Source organism: Gopherus evgoodei, chromosome 13 (assembly GCF_007399415.2).
Source record: "Gopherus evgoodei ecotype Sinaloan lineage chromosome 13, rGopEvg1_v1.p, whole genome shotgun sequence".
Lineage (NCBI taxonomy): Eukaryota > Metazoa > Chordata > Testudines > Testudinidae > Gopherus > Gopherus evgoodei.
The window spans coordinates 13,392,090-13,405,735 of record NC_044334.1 but is presented as its reverse complement, the minus strand read 5'-3'; the positions used below and the strand labels follow the sequence as shown (position 1 = coordinate 13,405,735).

Genomic DNA, 13,646 nt, shown 5'->3' with positions numbered 1-13,646 from the left:
AAATTATTATTACTATTATTTTAATACAGTCTCATAACGTTAACAACAAATGGAGAAGCCACCCTCGACTGGCACTGTTTGTTTAAACATGACCCAAAAGCCACACAGGAAGAGACATTAATAAATACTGAGAGCTTTAATCTTTCAGTTAGCCTGCAAGACAAAAACAAAACACTTAAACGACAATAAGTTTTAAATCCAGCATAGCTCCGGCAAAGCTACTAGTTAAGCGTCCAGGAAAACAGGCTCTCTTCTCTCCATTCAGACTCCATTCCAGTCTGTCTTTCAATAGGAGCCTTGCATTCTAGATGTTGTTTATTTAGGTCATGATCCTGCAAGCTGCTCAGCGGGTCTCTGGACTGGCAGAGCAGCTTGTAGGATCAGTGTCTTAGTCCCTGCATCACAAGTTTCATTAGTTTAAGCTGAAAGTAAGAAGAGGACACAGCTGCTACCACTATCCTGATGCTAATTAACACATATAGGTCAAAAACATCTGACTATCACTATTGTGCTGGACAAGGTTCTAAATGTTCGTACTTATCACCACTCTACACTACGCAGGCTCAAAATTTCCCCTCGCATTTCAATTGGATGCACACTGTTCTTAACTTTCGACCCTGTACTGTTAGGTAGTAGTTCCATATGCTGTTAAATACATGGGGTGTTACATCCCAGAGGTGGCTGCATTTTGCCTACGTTTGTTTAAAAAAGAAACATCCAACTTTCTTTGGGATCCTTGAAGATGAAACACTATACAAAGGCAAGGCATCAGTATAAACAAGTTCGCAATTTTTTTTTCCAGCTGATGAGCAAGATGCCAGTTGTGCCTAAAGCAGCTTGTAGTCACTGGTGGAATTCAAATAAACAGTCTAATTACAATGACCTTATAGATTAAACTGGGTGACTGCGGACAGCAGCCTATTCCCAATAGTCATTATTGACATAAATTGCAGAGCATGCAAGCAATCCTAGCTGGCTTCCATGGACTTAGTATTTGCAAAGCACATGTACATTCACTAATGAAGAAGCACTTGGCAAAGGGAAAAGAAGAGCAATGATGCTGTATTTGTTTCATAGGGGAAAGGATCAGCTCTGCACTCTTCACATAACACAAGAGTCAGGGGTCACCCAATGAAATTATTTGCAGCAGGTTTAAAACAAACATAAGAAAGTACTTCTTCACACAGTGCAGTCAACCTGTGGAATTCATTGCCAGGGGATGTCGTGAAGGCCAAAACTATAACTGGATTCAAAAAAGAATTAGATAACTTCATGGAGGATAAGTCCATCAATGGCTATTAATCAAGACGGTCAGGATGCAAAACCAAACTCTGGGTGCCAGATGCTGGGACTGGATGACAGGGGATGGATCACTTGATGATTGCCCTGTCTGTTCCTTCCTCTGAAGTGTCTGGCATTGGCCACTGTTGGAAGACAGGTACTGGACTAGATGGACCATTGGCCTGACCCGGTATGGTCATTCTTAAGTTCTTATCTTTCACAAATTCCAACAACTCTAACAAATAAAAATTCAAAATGTTTCCTTTGAAACAAAGGATGTCCTCCCCTTTGGTCTACTTACTGTGCAGGTAATCAGCCAGGTCACCACCATTGCAGTACTGGAAAGAGAAGGGAACAACAAAAGTTTAGTTAGCATTGGGCAGGGTGGCAAAATTTAAAGAATAGAGGAAGCAAAATTAAGTAAGATGGGAACTCCACAATGATGTTTATATCATGGGATCAGGAAAGGAACCTGGGAGTGACTACGAGTAAGTATTCAAAGCTCACTCAATTATGCTCCCCTGCTAGTAAGGAAACATCCAATGAGATCTCAGTTTGAAGAGAACATAAGAACGTATATATAAGGTTTGGCAGCTCTACAACTATAACACGTGGAGAAGTTGTTCTTTCCACGAAATTGCTCATTAGTGAATAGTAGGTGATAACATATATTCCCCTTCAAGATAAAAAGTCTTCCCCATCAAGCCTGCGCTAAACAGGCATTCCAGCAATAGAGAGATTAAAAACAGCCTAGTGCTTGAGCTCTGCTGTGCTTGAACTTAGTGTGACGATGCACCCCATAAGGCTTCCTGGAAATATGCTTATGAATGTATATATGACATAACTGGAAAATGTTTTATGCTACATACGCCATGTAATATCTCTCTGCAAAGGTTATGATCTACTGAATCTATTCATCCTATTTGTACGCATGTGTCATTGTTGTATTCAAAGTTATGAATACTGGCTCTGTACTTGCTTGATTTCTAAGTAGCCTAAGCAGAGCATTTGGTCAGCTTCTTGAGAAAGGAATGTGCAAATTAGTGCCCAGTCAAGAAACACTTAAAGGACAACGAATCTCAGAAGGCTCCAATCCACATAAGTAGTCTACCTAAGGATGTAGCATGTAAACAATAGCTGCTTCCTGTAAAAACTGAGTCATGTCTGGACATGTGACTTGCCCACGTGACTCCAAAACTCCATCTTGGAGCTGGACTTTGAATAAGAGAGAGGAGGGGGTCTCCACACCCAAGAGAAAGTCTACTTAGACCCCTGGGAGACCCCTCCATTTTGCCTTCAGCTGGCTAACGAGATAGCCTCTCCACCCCGCAAAGATACCTGAAAGAAACTGGAACAAAGGACAGTAACTACTGGGGGTGCGAGTGATTGCTGAAGCCAGACGAGAAGGAGACTAGTCTGTAAAAGGAAGCTTATTGGAATTCCTCTGAGGTGAGGTTTTTATCTGTATTCAGTTTTCTTACTATATCAGACAGACTTGGGCATTCTATTGTATTTTGCTTGGTAATTCACTTTGTTCTGTCTGCTATTACTTGAACTACTTAAATCCTACTTTCTGTTTTTAATAAAATCACTTTTTACTTATTAATCAACTCAGAGTATATATTAATACCTGGGGGAGAGGGCAAACAGCTGTGCATACCTCTCTATCAGTGTTTTAGACAGCAAACAATTTATGAGATACTCTGTATAATTTTATACAGGGTAAAATGGATTTATTTGGAGTTTGGACCCCATTGGGAGTTGGGCATCTGAGTGTTAAAGATAGGTACACTTCTTAAGCTGCTTTCAGTTAAGTCTGCAGCTTTGGGACATGAGGTTCAGACCCTGGGTCTGTGTTGGAGCAGACTGGCACGTCTGGCTCAACAAGACAGGGTGCTGGAGTCCCAGGCTGGCAGGGAAAGTAGGGGCAGAAGTAGTCTTGGCACATCAGTTGGCAGCCCGAAGGGGGTTTCCATGATCCAACCCGTCACACTTAGTGCACTTCACACACCCCCTTCAGCCTCACGGATGTGCACCTGCAGATCGATAGCAAGAGGCACTCTAACTAGACCACGAAACAGGAGAAACCCTATCCAAATAAAAGGTCTGTCCACTTTGTCAGTGTATCAGAATAGCTCACCTCCATAACCAAGTAGACAGAGTTTGCCATTTCCTGGGGGAAAAGGAAAAAAACAAAAGAAGATTTAAGCATTTGAAGATCAGAAAAGTTAAAGCCATTGTGCACCTGAAGGAAAAAAGTAAGTTAGTAGTTTTGGGGGGTAAAACCTCATCTCTGCCTCATAATCCCCAAACCAGGGATGGGAAACTATCACATATCGTCCTTGCAATGGGTGTTATGAGGATTAATTCATGAAGATGACATGTGATAATGAAAACGCTATGTAAGCGCCAAGTACTTCACACAGATTTGAGCAAGTTATCCATTTCTGAGAGCACATCCCTTTAACAATGCAAGTCTCTTCTTCCAGCATTGGTCCTGGTACTCCTTTAGGGCTCCCAGGGATTAAGAGCAGCTATTTCCATACAAGGAGCACCTATATGAGGGAAGAGGAAGGGGTAAGGAAACGTGCACTTAGCTCAGAATTGGAGGTGCTGCTGAGACACAGAATTGGGATCTGCACTGCAAACCCCCCCAGCTCAGGTGTGTTTGAAGGAAAAGTCTTGGTTTTGCCAATTGTGGAGGTTGGAAGGCAGAACACAAATGTTGATCTAAACTCCTATCAAGTTCAAAGTGTTCAAATCTTGGGCTTTTGGTTGGAGACAGTTCTAGTTAAAATTTATCTTAAAGGAGTTGGGGGGGGGGCGAGATAAAGGATTCCAGGAGCTACTAAAGAATCAACCCCTGAACCAGTAGCTAAGATGCAGGTACGATTCTGAGACACATTTCATTCTAAAAACAACATAAGAACATAAGAATGGCCATACTGGGTCAGACCAAAGGTCCATCCAGCCCAGTATCCTGTCTACTGACAATGGCCAATGCCAGGTGCCCCAGAAGGAGTGAACCTAACAGGTAATGATCAAGTCATCTCTCTCCTGCTGTCCATCACCACCCTCTGACAAACAGAAGCTAGGGACACCATTCCTTTCCCATCCTGGCTAACATGACTCAGTAACCAAGGACATACAGAAAACCAGCACTTCCCAGACTGCTGATGGCATTTGGCCTTTCCTTTGAGGCCTTACAATGTAAGCAAGGCACCAGGGAATCCTGGTTCACACAGACTGCAAGTTCAAACTGAAATCTTGCTTCAGCAGTGTAGCTTTTTTGCCTTATTTCTAAAAAATATGAACATAGAGCAATATTTAAAGACACTAACACATTAAAACGCTTGATGTCAGCATGTGGCTAAGGTTCTCTCCAAATGTGAAACTTTGTGAGAGCCAAGTGAGGCATCAAATCCCAAATGGACAGCTGTTCTTCTAAAGTTTGGTATGTGCACTGCCTTGGAATGCTCTCTCCCGCCTTAAAAATGCCCTCTTCATCAGTCTCCCGTCTTGGCTTTGTACACTGCATACAAGTATGGGGCCCTATGGAGCAGTGTTAAGACTGGAGAAGGCTGTTAAGAATACCTTGAAGGGAGCAGCTATTTACACAGTAATTCAGTGCTAGCAGGTTCTCACTCCTAACTACACCTCCACCTCGATATAACGCTGTCCTTGGGAGACAAAAAAATCTTACCGCGTTATAAGTGAAACCATGTTATATTGAACTTGCTTTGATCCACCGGAGTGTGCAGCCCCGCCCCCCCGGAGTACTGCTTTACCGCGTTATATCCGAATTCGTGTTATATCGGGTGGTGTTATATCGAGGTAGTGGTGTACATGGAATTACCATGAGCAGGTAGGCCAAAGGTGTTATCCTTACTACCCTCTGATGAATGGGTTATTCTCAACCTCCTTTCCCCAGCAAAAGCCAGACAGGCATTATGAAGGAAGTAACAGATTCAGTAGAACCATGATAATAGTAGGTACACTAGTATTTTCTATCAGAGTCGGGCAACCCAGACTGAACCAAAGACACACGCTTTTCCAAATTCCCAGAGGAGTTCAAATCCTGCTCAGGCCTCTATGGAACCAGCAATGTGGTCTTCAAAAATGGGACAATTATCAAGGTAGATGTAACATTCATTCTTTAGCAATGGCCCTAGTTTTTCCTTGTCACTCCTGTGTCTCCTTTAACATATGATTATTGAGGTACTGCCTCTGGACCCCGATCAGAGCTCCATTGTGCTAGAAACTGTACAAACAACTAAAACACAGACTGTCCCTGCCCCTGAGAGCTCACAGTCTAGGTCTATGACAAGACACAGCACAGGGTGGGGACAGGACAAGCTAACTATGAGAGTAGCCAGTGGCATTCAGTTGCTAAAAACATGCCTATTTTAAACTCTGGGCACCTGTACAAGAACACACCCACAAATGTTATTAATTTAAGGGTAACATTTTTCAGAAGTGCCTAATTTAGTGGCATCAGTCCCACTGACTTTCAATTAGCCTTAGGCACCAAAGTCACTTCCGAAAGTTACCTTAAATAATCATCAGCCAGAGGCTCTTCTGCACCATCCCAGCCTCTGGGTCCCCATCTCTAATCTATTTACAAACTCCTTAAATGGATCTTGCAAGGTCTCTCTTAAATCAAGCGGAGGAAATATCTATCCACATCCTAAAAGCCACTCTCAGCTCCAGTAAGACTGGGCACTGAAAACAATGACTTATCTACCTGGAAGTGCTTTGACATCTGGGGCAGAGTAAGGAACTAAGCCCCTCTACCTTGTCCCAGGCCAAAGCCTTAGCTACCAAATCATTCAGCATCTGCTATACTGTTCCCCTCTCTCTGCAGGGCTTCAGCTTCAAAAGGCATCAATCTTCACTCCCCGCCCCCTCAAAATTTGAGCTTTAAAAGCAGCCTCAGCCCCTCCCCATTGCTCTTTTCATCCCTGCCTGCTCAAAGGACTCTGCAGTCTGTATCATAACAGCTCCTTTTGTCAAGGCCTCGCCCACCTCTTAGTAGTTCTGGTTCAGATGTGTAGTGGAAATGACATTTAGAGTTTCAAGGGTTGCAAGAAAGAGTTAAATATATTTTTGTTGACCTTTAACTACCTGGCATGCATAGAAGCCAAGAAACAGAAGCATGCAAAGTAAGTGGCCTTCCCCCAACAGTGCATTAAGAGGGGATGCAAATGATCAGCACCCTGGCAGTGTATGTTCCAACAGCCCCCCAGGTCCAAAGTGCTCCCCAGACCCAAGGGCTGGCAGTTCACGGCTTTCACAACTGCTCCAGTTACCAGGCCAAGCTGAATTTTAAAAGGTCTCTTGTGTTCGGCCCATGAGCAATTTACTGTGATACTTTCAAGAGCGCCTTTGTTGCATTTCTGTGTAGGACAAGAACTGCACGAGACAGGGCTTGGATTCCAACCCACGCATTTAAAAGAAGCGCACTCTTCAACCCGACCTGCTTTCACACTCTATTCATAACGGTCTGTGCTTCCAGCACTGACTGGGAGTCGGAAGGTCTGGGGATTATTCCCAGTGTAACACAAGCTTCCTGAATAGCCAGAAAAGTCACTCAGCACCCAATTTTCAGAAATGCTGAACACTGTGTGTGAACACTCAGCAACAGTCATGAACTTCAGCTGAAACTGTGAGAGATCAGAACATTTGAAAAAAAAAAAAAAGAATCAAGGCCCTTTTAACCTCTTTGTGGCTTAATCTCTCTGCCTGTAAAACAACGCTGCTTACTTAACGAACGAGGGTGGTGGGAGGATAAATTCTTTACCAGTGTAGCACACCAAGATCCTCTGATGGAGTCATATTCTAGTTTATACAAGTTAAGCACCATATATGCTTGCAAAACCCTCTTACAATTGATCACAGACAGGAACTAGTATGGATGGGACAGATCCGTTAGGTTATTGTACAGTTTTGTCTTCTACCTTTGTAATTTGTTTTCAAGTCAGTGGAAATGTAACAGAAAGGGATTTGGTTCGGTAGTTGGTGTGCATACATGACACTTAAATACAGCTCAGATGCTATATAAGTGCCTGGATAGATAGGAGAAAGACTCCAATCAACTTGCCTAGCAACAGAGTGTGACCTTTATGCTTCAGGTTTTACCATTTCAGCCTAGGAGGCAGAAGCAGCAAAGAAGTACCTGAAAGTCACTCGTCAGACAGCAAGCTTCTAGCTGCTCTAATTAAGAGATACAGTGTCCCTCCTCCAGCGAAAGCATTGTCAGTGTGTTTCCAACCTCGTTAGGAAGCAGTATGACACGTCTGCTGTAGATCAGGTTTGATGCAAAATTCCTGCCAAGATTGTGCGCAATCATTCATTATTTCTGATGGAAAGTTAAATTGTCTCCCCTTGTTCCCATTTTTTAAAAAGCTACAGATTCATAATCCAAAATGTGCTGTGTGTGTGTGTCACTCTTCCATTTATGATGCAAACATTTCGTGTGAGCATAGCTCCCAGCTCCTCTGCAGCAGGGCTGCGTCTGGGGTCAGGGAATAAACTGAATGGGGCTTCGGGCAGAGTGGCATTTGAAATTTAGTTATCTAGAGGGGGTTTGCAAGTAGATACCGGGAGGCCTTCCTTACTTTTAGCCACCTTAGCCAGCATTATTTACGTCAGGCAGATGTGGGGTATCACGCTGAAGATCCCCAATGCCAAACTACATTCATACAGTCTGCTTGGGGAAAACTCACTGGGATTGTAGTAGATGGATTGTTTGACTCTTAATATTCTCATTTACAACCCCCCTTCGACGTTCAGAACCAAAACCAGTTTCCTTTCACTTGTCATCCCTCCAGTGCAGGTTGGTTTTGTTCATTAAGAAACAAAAGAAGGAAAAATAGGGCAGGCCAGACTTCAGGCCTACCAACCGCTATGGGCCCTTTGAGGCAAACTGAAGTGCCCAGAACATTCACTTGCATGTTAATCCCGAGAATATTATTCCAGGTCATTATTCCATTGCAGAGCTGGTGTAAAAAAGCCACTGAGGGTGCTCTGCTTACGGCCTCTTGCTCACGTTTGCCAGTTTCTGTAGCAGCAGCTAATTTTGCCACTAGTTGAGGAAAAAAAATACATGGAGACAGCACCTTCGCTTCTGCCCTCTTCTCAGGCAACAGCAGCTCACTGACTGCAATCCACTTCCACGCCATATGCGTACCGGTGTCGTGTCAGAGGGATACCGCCAAAGGCGTTCAGCAGGACTATGAATCACCCTGGATTGTTGCCCAATTTGTAGTTCTGCCATTAGAGACTCTAGCAGTGAACTTTCTCTTTAATTGGTGTTAAAAATAAGGAAAGGGGAGGGAAATAGTTACTGACAATCTACTGTCTGCAAACCAACACACATGCACTGGGAGAGACAAGTTAAGGAAATAGGATTTTAATTAAGCAGTGCAGCAGAAGTTGCTGTAGACCAGCACTGTGCTGGAATCCTTAAAGTAATGTGGTACAGTTATGGAAACTATCAAGGATGATTCAATTTGTTACAACATCTAAGGCCTAACAATATCGTGACCCTTTAAATTCCCCTTCCAGACAGATTGGAAGGAGGCATATTAGAAGTGAAGTAGATGTATCAAAATTAGTTTTTCATGACCTAGTTTGTAATCTTCATACCACTACTTTAAAAAAAAAACCAAAAAACTATCAAGGATGTTTGCTCTCATAATGCCATCATTCTCCTGTCTCTATCCTGGTGCCTGCCTACAGCCAAATTTAACACAATGGTTAGGAGACAAAAGGCAGAGGTGTCTTTTTTCTTACAACTATGACAACCCCATTCAATAATGCACTATTTCCACTGGTCTGTATGGGACTGGTGATAACAGGAGACAAGAAAAAATATACAGCCCACCTTTCCTTTCATAGAAAGACCTTAGTAAGTTTGAACAGAGTAGAAAAGAAATACAAAGCAGCAGCATGGACAAGGAAGTTCACACGTTCAGTGCCTTTGTGTAAATGCCTTTTGAATCCTGTATTAAAAAACTTTGTCATCAGGAATTTAAAACATTTGACAGCTACAAAGTCCAGATCTTGAAAGTCACCAGGGATTGCTGTATGGGGCCTATTGTTAAAACTTCCTCTTTCTCAGACACAAACTAGAAGTCAAGGGAGAGAAAAATCTGCCATTAATGGGTCTCTGCACTGACTTGAACAGACTACTGTGGGGAAATAAGGGGTAGGTCAGACTGATGCCAAGCATATCCTTAGTCTCTCCTCAGAGATGCCCAGCATGATGGCCACCATCTTGGTTCACACAGCAGGGACTGAACACAGGGCCTCCAGAGCTAATAGCAGGAGATGCTACAGTTTGAGCTAGACAGCCAAGACATCCCTTCTGGTGGCTAGAGCCTTAACAGACTTGCATCCTCTGCGCATCAGGCACAGAGCGGGGACCAGTAACACACACTCACCAGTGGCCCATCGTGAGGATGGTTTGACAATGTGGACAACAGTCAATTCAGATGTGCACAGACTCTAAAATCATTCCATGGAGACCACCAAAACAGTAACAGCTTACAGAACTCTACACCAGTCTGGCCCAGACTGGTAGTGACCAAATCTCACAACCGAGCCCACTATGCAAAATTCACACATGAATGTCGTCACTAAATGTGGACTACAAAGGCCTTCACGTTCAAAACCACCTTATGACATGATTCCAGTGTAAACTACTTTCACACTGCAAAACAACAACGCCTCTAGGCGAGACATTTATGTAGGCTGGTGGAGATGACCTAGACTACTTCAGCTTCCAGAGCTGTCAATCAGGTACCTCACAAAAGCATTCAGCACCTGATCCAACTTCCACTGAAGTCAATGGGCTTGGATCAGGACCTGTATTTACAGAGATAGTCTATTCAGGATGGAGTCAGTAACAAATGGAGACACAACCTATCCTGGAAATGACCCGAACCACCCACCTCTGCCTAGAAAAGATCACACAGGCAGAACAGCTACGATTACTGTACATAACCAAACGTTTGACAAAGCAGTTCCCATAGACTAGAATTGATGAATGACAAAGCACAGTCCACATCAAAAACCGTCTAGCTAATAAAACAGTCACTGAGAGGTTGTCACTTTATTGGCCATGAAGTATAGTTTCTGGAAACTTTTCCTACTGATACAGTCTCTTTTACAGGACAAATACAGTTCCACAGTCAGCCCAGAGCGCTGAAAGTAGCCGTGCTAACAGGAATACTTCTGCTCATGTGTGGAAAGGAATCTTATGGAGATGGATCGTGCAGCCAACACCCCATCAGCTCCAACAGACAAACCCAGATACAAAGGACCTCCTGGCTTGGGAGCTTTTCCTCTCACTGCGAAGGCTCCTGCCTCTTACAACAGATGCAGAATATGCTGCCTGCCCTGGCCTCCCAAACTATCTGGAGACAGCTGCTGAGTAAAGATAGCCAGGGATATATAGGCCATCTGTTATGAATGAGATTCACATGAGGGCCTACTGGTTGCACCAACAAAAGGAGAAGCCTACAATATATACAACTATATACAATATAGTTCAGAGCCCAGCCTGAGGGTTACTAAATGGGTGTGGGGAAAGATAACCTTCGATACAAGCTGAACTTCAAAACAAAAAACCACCACCTAATATTACCACCACCCCTCCCCCCAGCTCTCTGCAGGGACCCTGTGGATGGGCCCTGCACCACACCGCACCTTTTTCTTTTATTGGTGTAATCAGTGGACCCTGGTGCCGTGGCTGCCTCTGGAATACAGTAAGTATGTGGGTAAACACCCATGGCTGGCCTGTGTCAGGCTGCGGAAGTGCCGTGTAGATGCAAGGGGGGCAGGGTCACCGAGCTCAGGTTCCAGCCCAAGCGTCTACATTGAAATATTACAGCCCCGCGGCCCCACGAGCTCAAGTCACCTGATATGGGCCAGCCGCAGGAGTGTAACTGTAGCATAGACAAACCCATAGTGTTTTCATCTTTCTCCTTCCACTCAGCAGCTGGCTCAGTGTCAGGAAGATTGTGGGAGCAAATTCTAGATCATCTGTGGATAGAGAAAGGAACCCCCACTTAGCAGGTCCTGTCTCCCGGCTGCCTGAAAAGCCTGCAGCTAGTATGTAGGTCCCTGTTACCAGCTGGATTGATTTGGGTAATGGAACCTGGCAGCTGCACCTGCTACATCCTTAGACTGGAGGGAATGTCTCTAAATGGTTAAACCTCGCCCTCCCACCCTCTGAGCTGGGACTGAATAGACTACCCTCTAAAAAGAGGAGGGAAGGCTGGTGTTATTGCTCTATCTTGATGCAAGCATTTGGACTGAAGCAAGATAAGAGAATAGCCACATTGATCTGAATAGCAGGAGCACTTATCAATAACCATCTTTCTCTAAGTAGCTGTAAAATAAACACAGCTGGAGAACATTCACAGGACTTTTGGTCTAACATGCAGCAACATCATGGAGAGTGACCATGCTACCTCGTTGGTCCACATGGCTCCCACCCGCACCTTGCTCCTACTATGCACCTCCTTCATTTCCCTGACAGTAAAGAATTGAGGAATATTTTTAGACAAGCTATTGGGAAGGCAAACGTTCATTTAGATGCAAAACAAACAAACGTGGGGGGGGGGGAGACACAAAGCAGAGAAATCAGTAAGTTAATATTAACTGGTTTACAAGAATGCAACATTCTCTCTGCACAGATAGATATATGGTAACATGGCAGTGCCACTGCAACCACACACAGCTTTAAAGACATATCAACAGTGGGCAAGTTTCAGGAAGGACCTTTGTGACCCAGGCCCTGCAGCTGGAGTGGACCAGCAATGCACCACCAAGCATGCAGCAGGCAGTAAGGCTGCCACCTGCTTCTTGCAGAAGTCCTACACTGGGAGGAGGAGACATACTCATATCACCTCATATACTCCAGGAAGCAAAAGAGCTTATGTGGGGGGTGGAAAGCAGAGAGCAGCTGGAAGTCACATAACAGACTCCACTCGCCATCCTGGAGGGCATTTTCCAGTGTTTTGGTGGATCCAGGCCCAGCATACTCCAAATTCAGCCCTAATTAAGACTCACACTAGTCAACTAGAAAAACCTTCTCTTGACCAAGGTACAAGAGTTCGGATCCAAACTTCAGGGGTATCCAGATCCAGAGCTTTGGTTTGCAAAAGAATCAGGGCATTACACCAAATACCTCAGTGCCAGATCTTATTGGGTTGTGAGAGTCCTGCAACCACCTGCATAGAGGGGTTGTGCTTCCGTAACCCACACACCTTCTGGGTGGGGTGTTCTGTCCCGTCGAGTGGCACCAAGACCACTTAGAGAGAGTTAAAATGAGTCTGCTCTACAGCCTTAGGTAAGAGCCAGTTGGCTTTTAGCTCAGGCGGTAGAGGCTCATGTACTAAACTCCAGAGGTCCCAGGTTCGATCCCACCCACCGACAACTGGGATCTGTCAGCATTACACTTCCATGCTGACTCTCGGCCACACTTTGCCCGCACATTCCCATCTCCCTCAGTGACAGCTGGACCCAGAACACTTCTTGGTGGAAGGAAGGTCCTGACGCACGGAGGTGATTAGAAAAAGGAACAGTGCCACCTCCACTTGCCCCTGCAGATCTCAGGGAACCCATGTAGATGGGCTTCTGTGGGATCAGCAGGAGTATAAAGCAGTGGTGTCCCTTCCACACACCATGTACCCTCTTCTTGCAAAACCAATGGGACAACGTTACCCGAAGTCAATAGGAAAAACAATTCTCAAGTTTCTAAGTGGATTTCATGAAAAGAAGGAAAGTGCTCCACATAGGGAGCTGTCCTCAGTGTCTGGTTGCATGTTGGTTGAAAACCCCTCAAGATAAATAGCGTAATGTCCATTTAATTATTATTCACAAGACGACATAATAACCAGCTTAGCCAAATGAAAGCAACACCATTCTGCTTTCCTGGTGGCCCCCAACCAGATGAAACCTCAGTTCACCTGAAGGAGACCATCCATCATCTTCTGACCAACACAAGTCTTCCAAAATGTAGCCATCCCTTCAAACAAGAGTCTCGACTTCTCCAGGCCCTAGTAGCCTGTCAGGTTATATCTACCCTGCAATGTAAGCCCAGGGTTAGCAGAACTTGAGTTAGCAGACCCAGGATTTGTTAACATAGGGCTTCAGTGTTTACACTCCTGTAACCCCAGTTTAGGAATTGTTGAACCCTGGGTCCCAACCAGGGACTCCAGCATCTATACTGCACCATGCAAACCTGAGTCCAACCACCCACTAGCACTCCCCCAATATGTGGCCACTCTAGTCCTTTGTTGGCAGTGCAGTGTGGGAAAACTTGACTGTCCACCAAACTTGATTGTCCAGAGGAC

General features: G+C 44.6%; 1 protein-coding gene across 7 annotated transcripts in view; it reads right to left on the bottom strand.

The window, feature by feature from the left end:
* The window catches only part of ULK1 (unc-51 like autophagy activating kinase 1), a 102,722-nt gene that overhangs the window by 76,672 nt on the left and 12,404 nt on the right, over nucleotides 1–13,646 (bottom strand). For all 7 annotated transcript variants that reach the window (XM_030583256.1, XM_030583254.1, XM_030583255.1 and 4 more), the window contains exons 4-5: nucleotides 3,422–3,454; nucleotides 1,583–1,619 (exon numbers count right to left, since the gene is read on the bottom strand). In XM_030583256.1, the coding sequence (XP_030439116.1) occupies nucleotides 1,583–1,619; nucleotides 3,422–3,454 (70 nt within the window). The remainder of the gene's footprint in view (nucleotides 1–1,582; nucleotides 1,620–3,421; nucleotides 3,455–13,646) is intronic.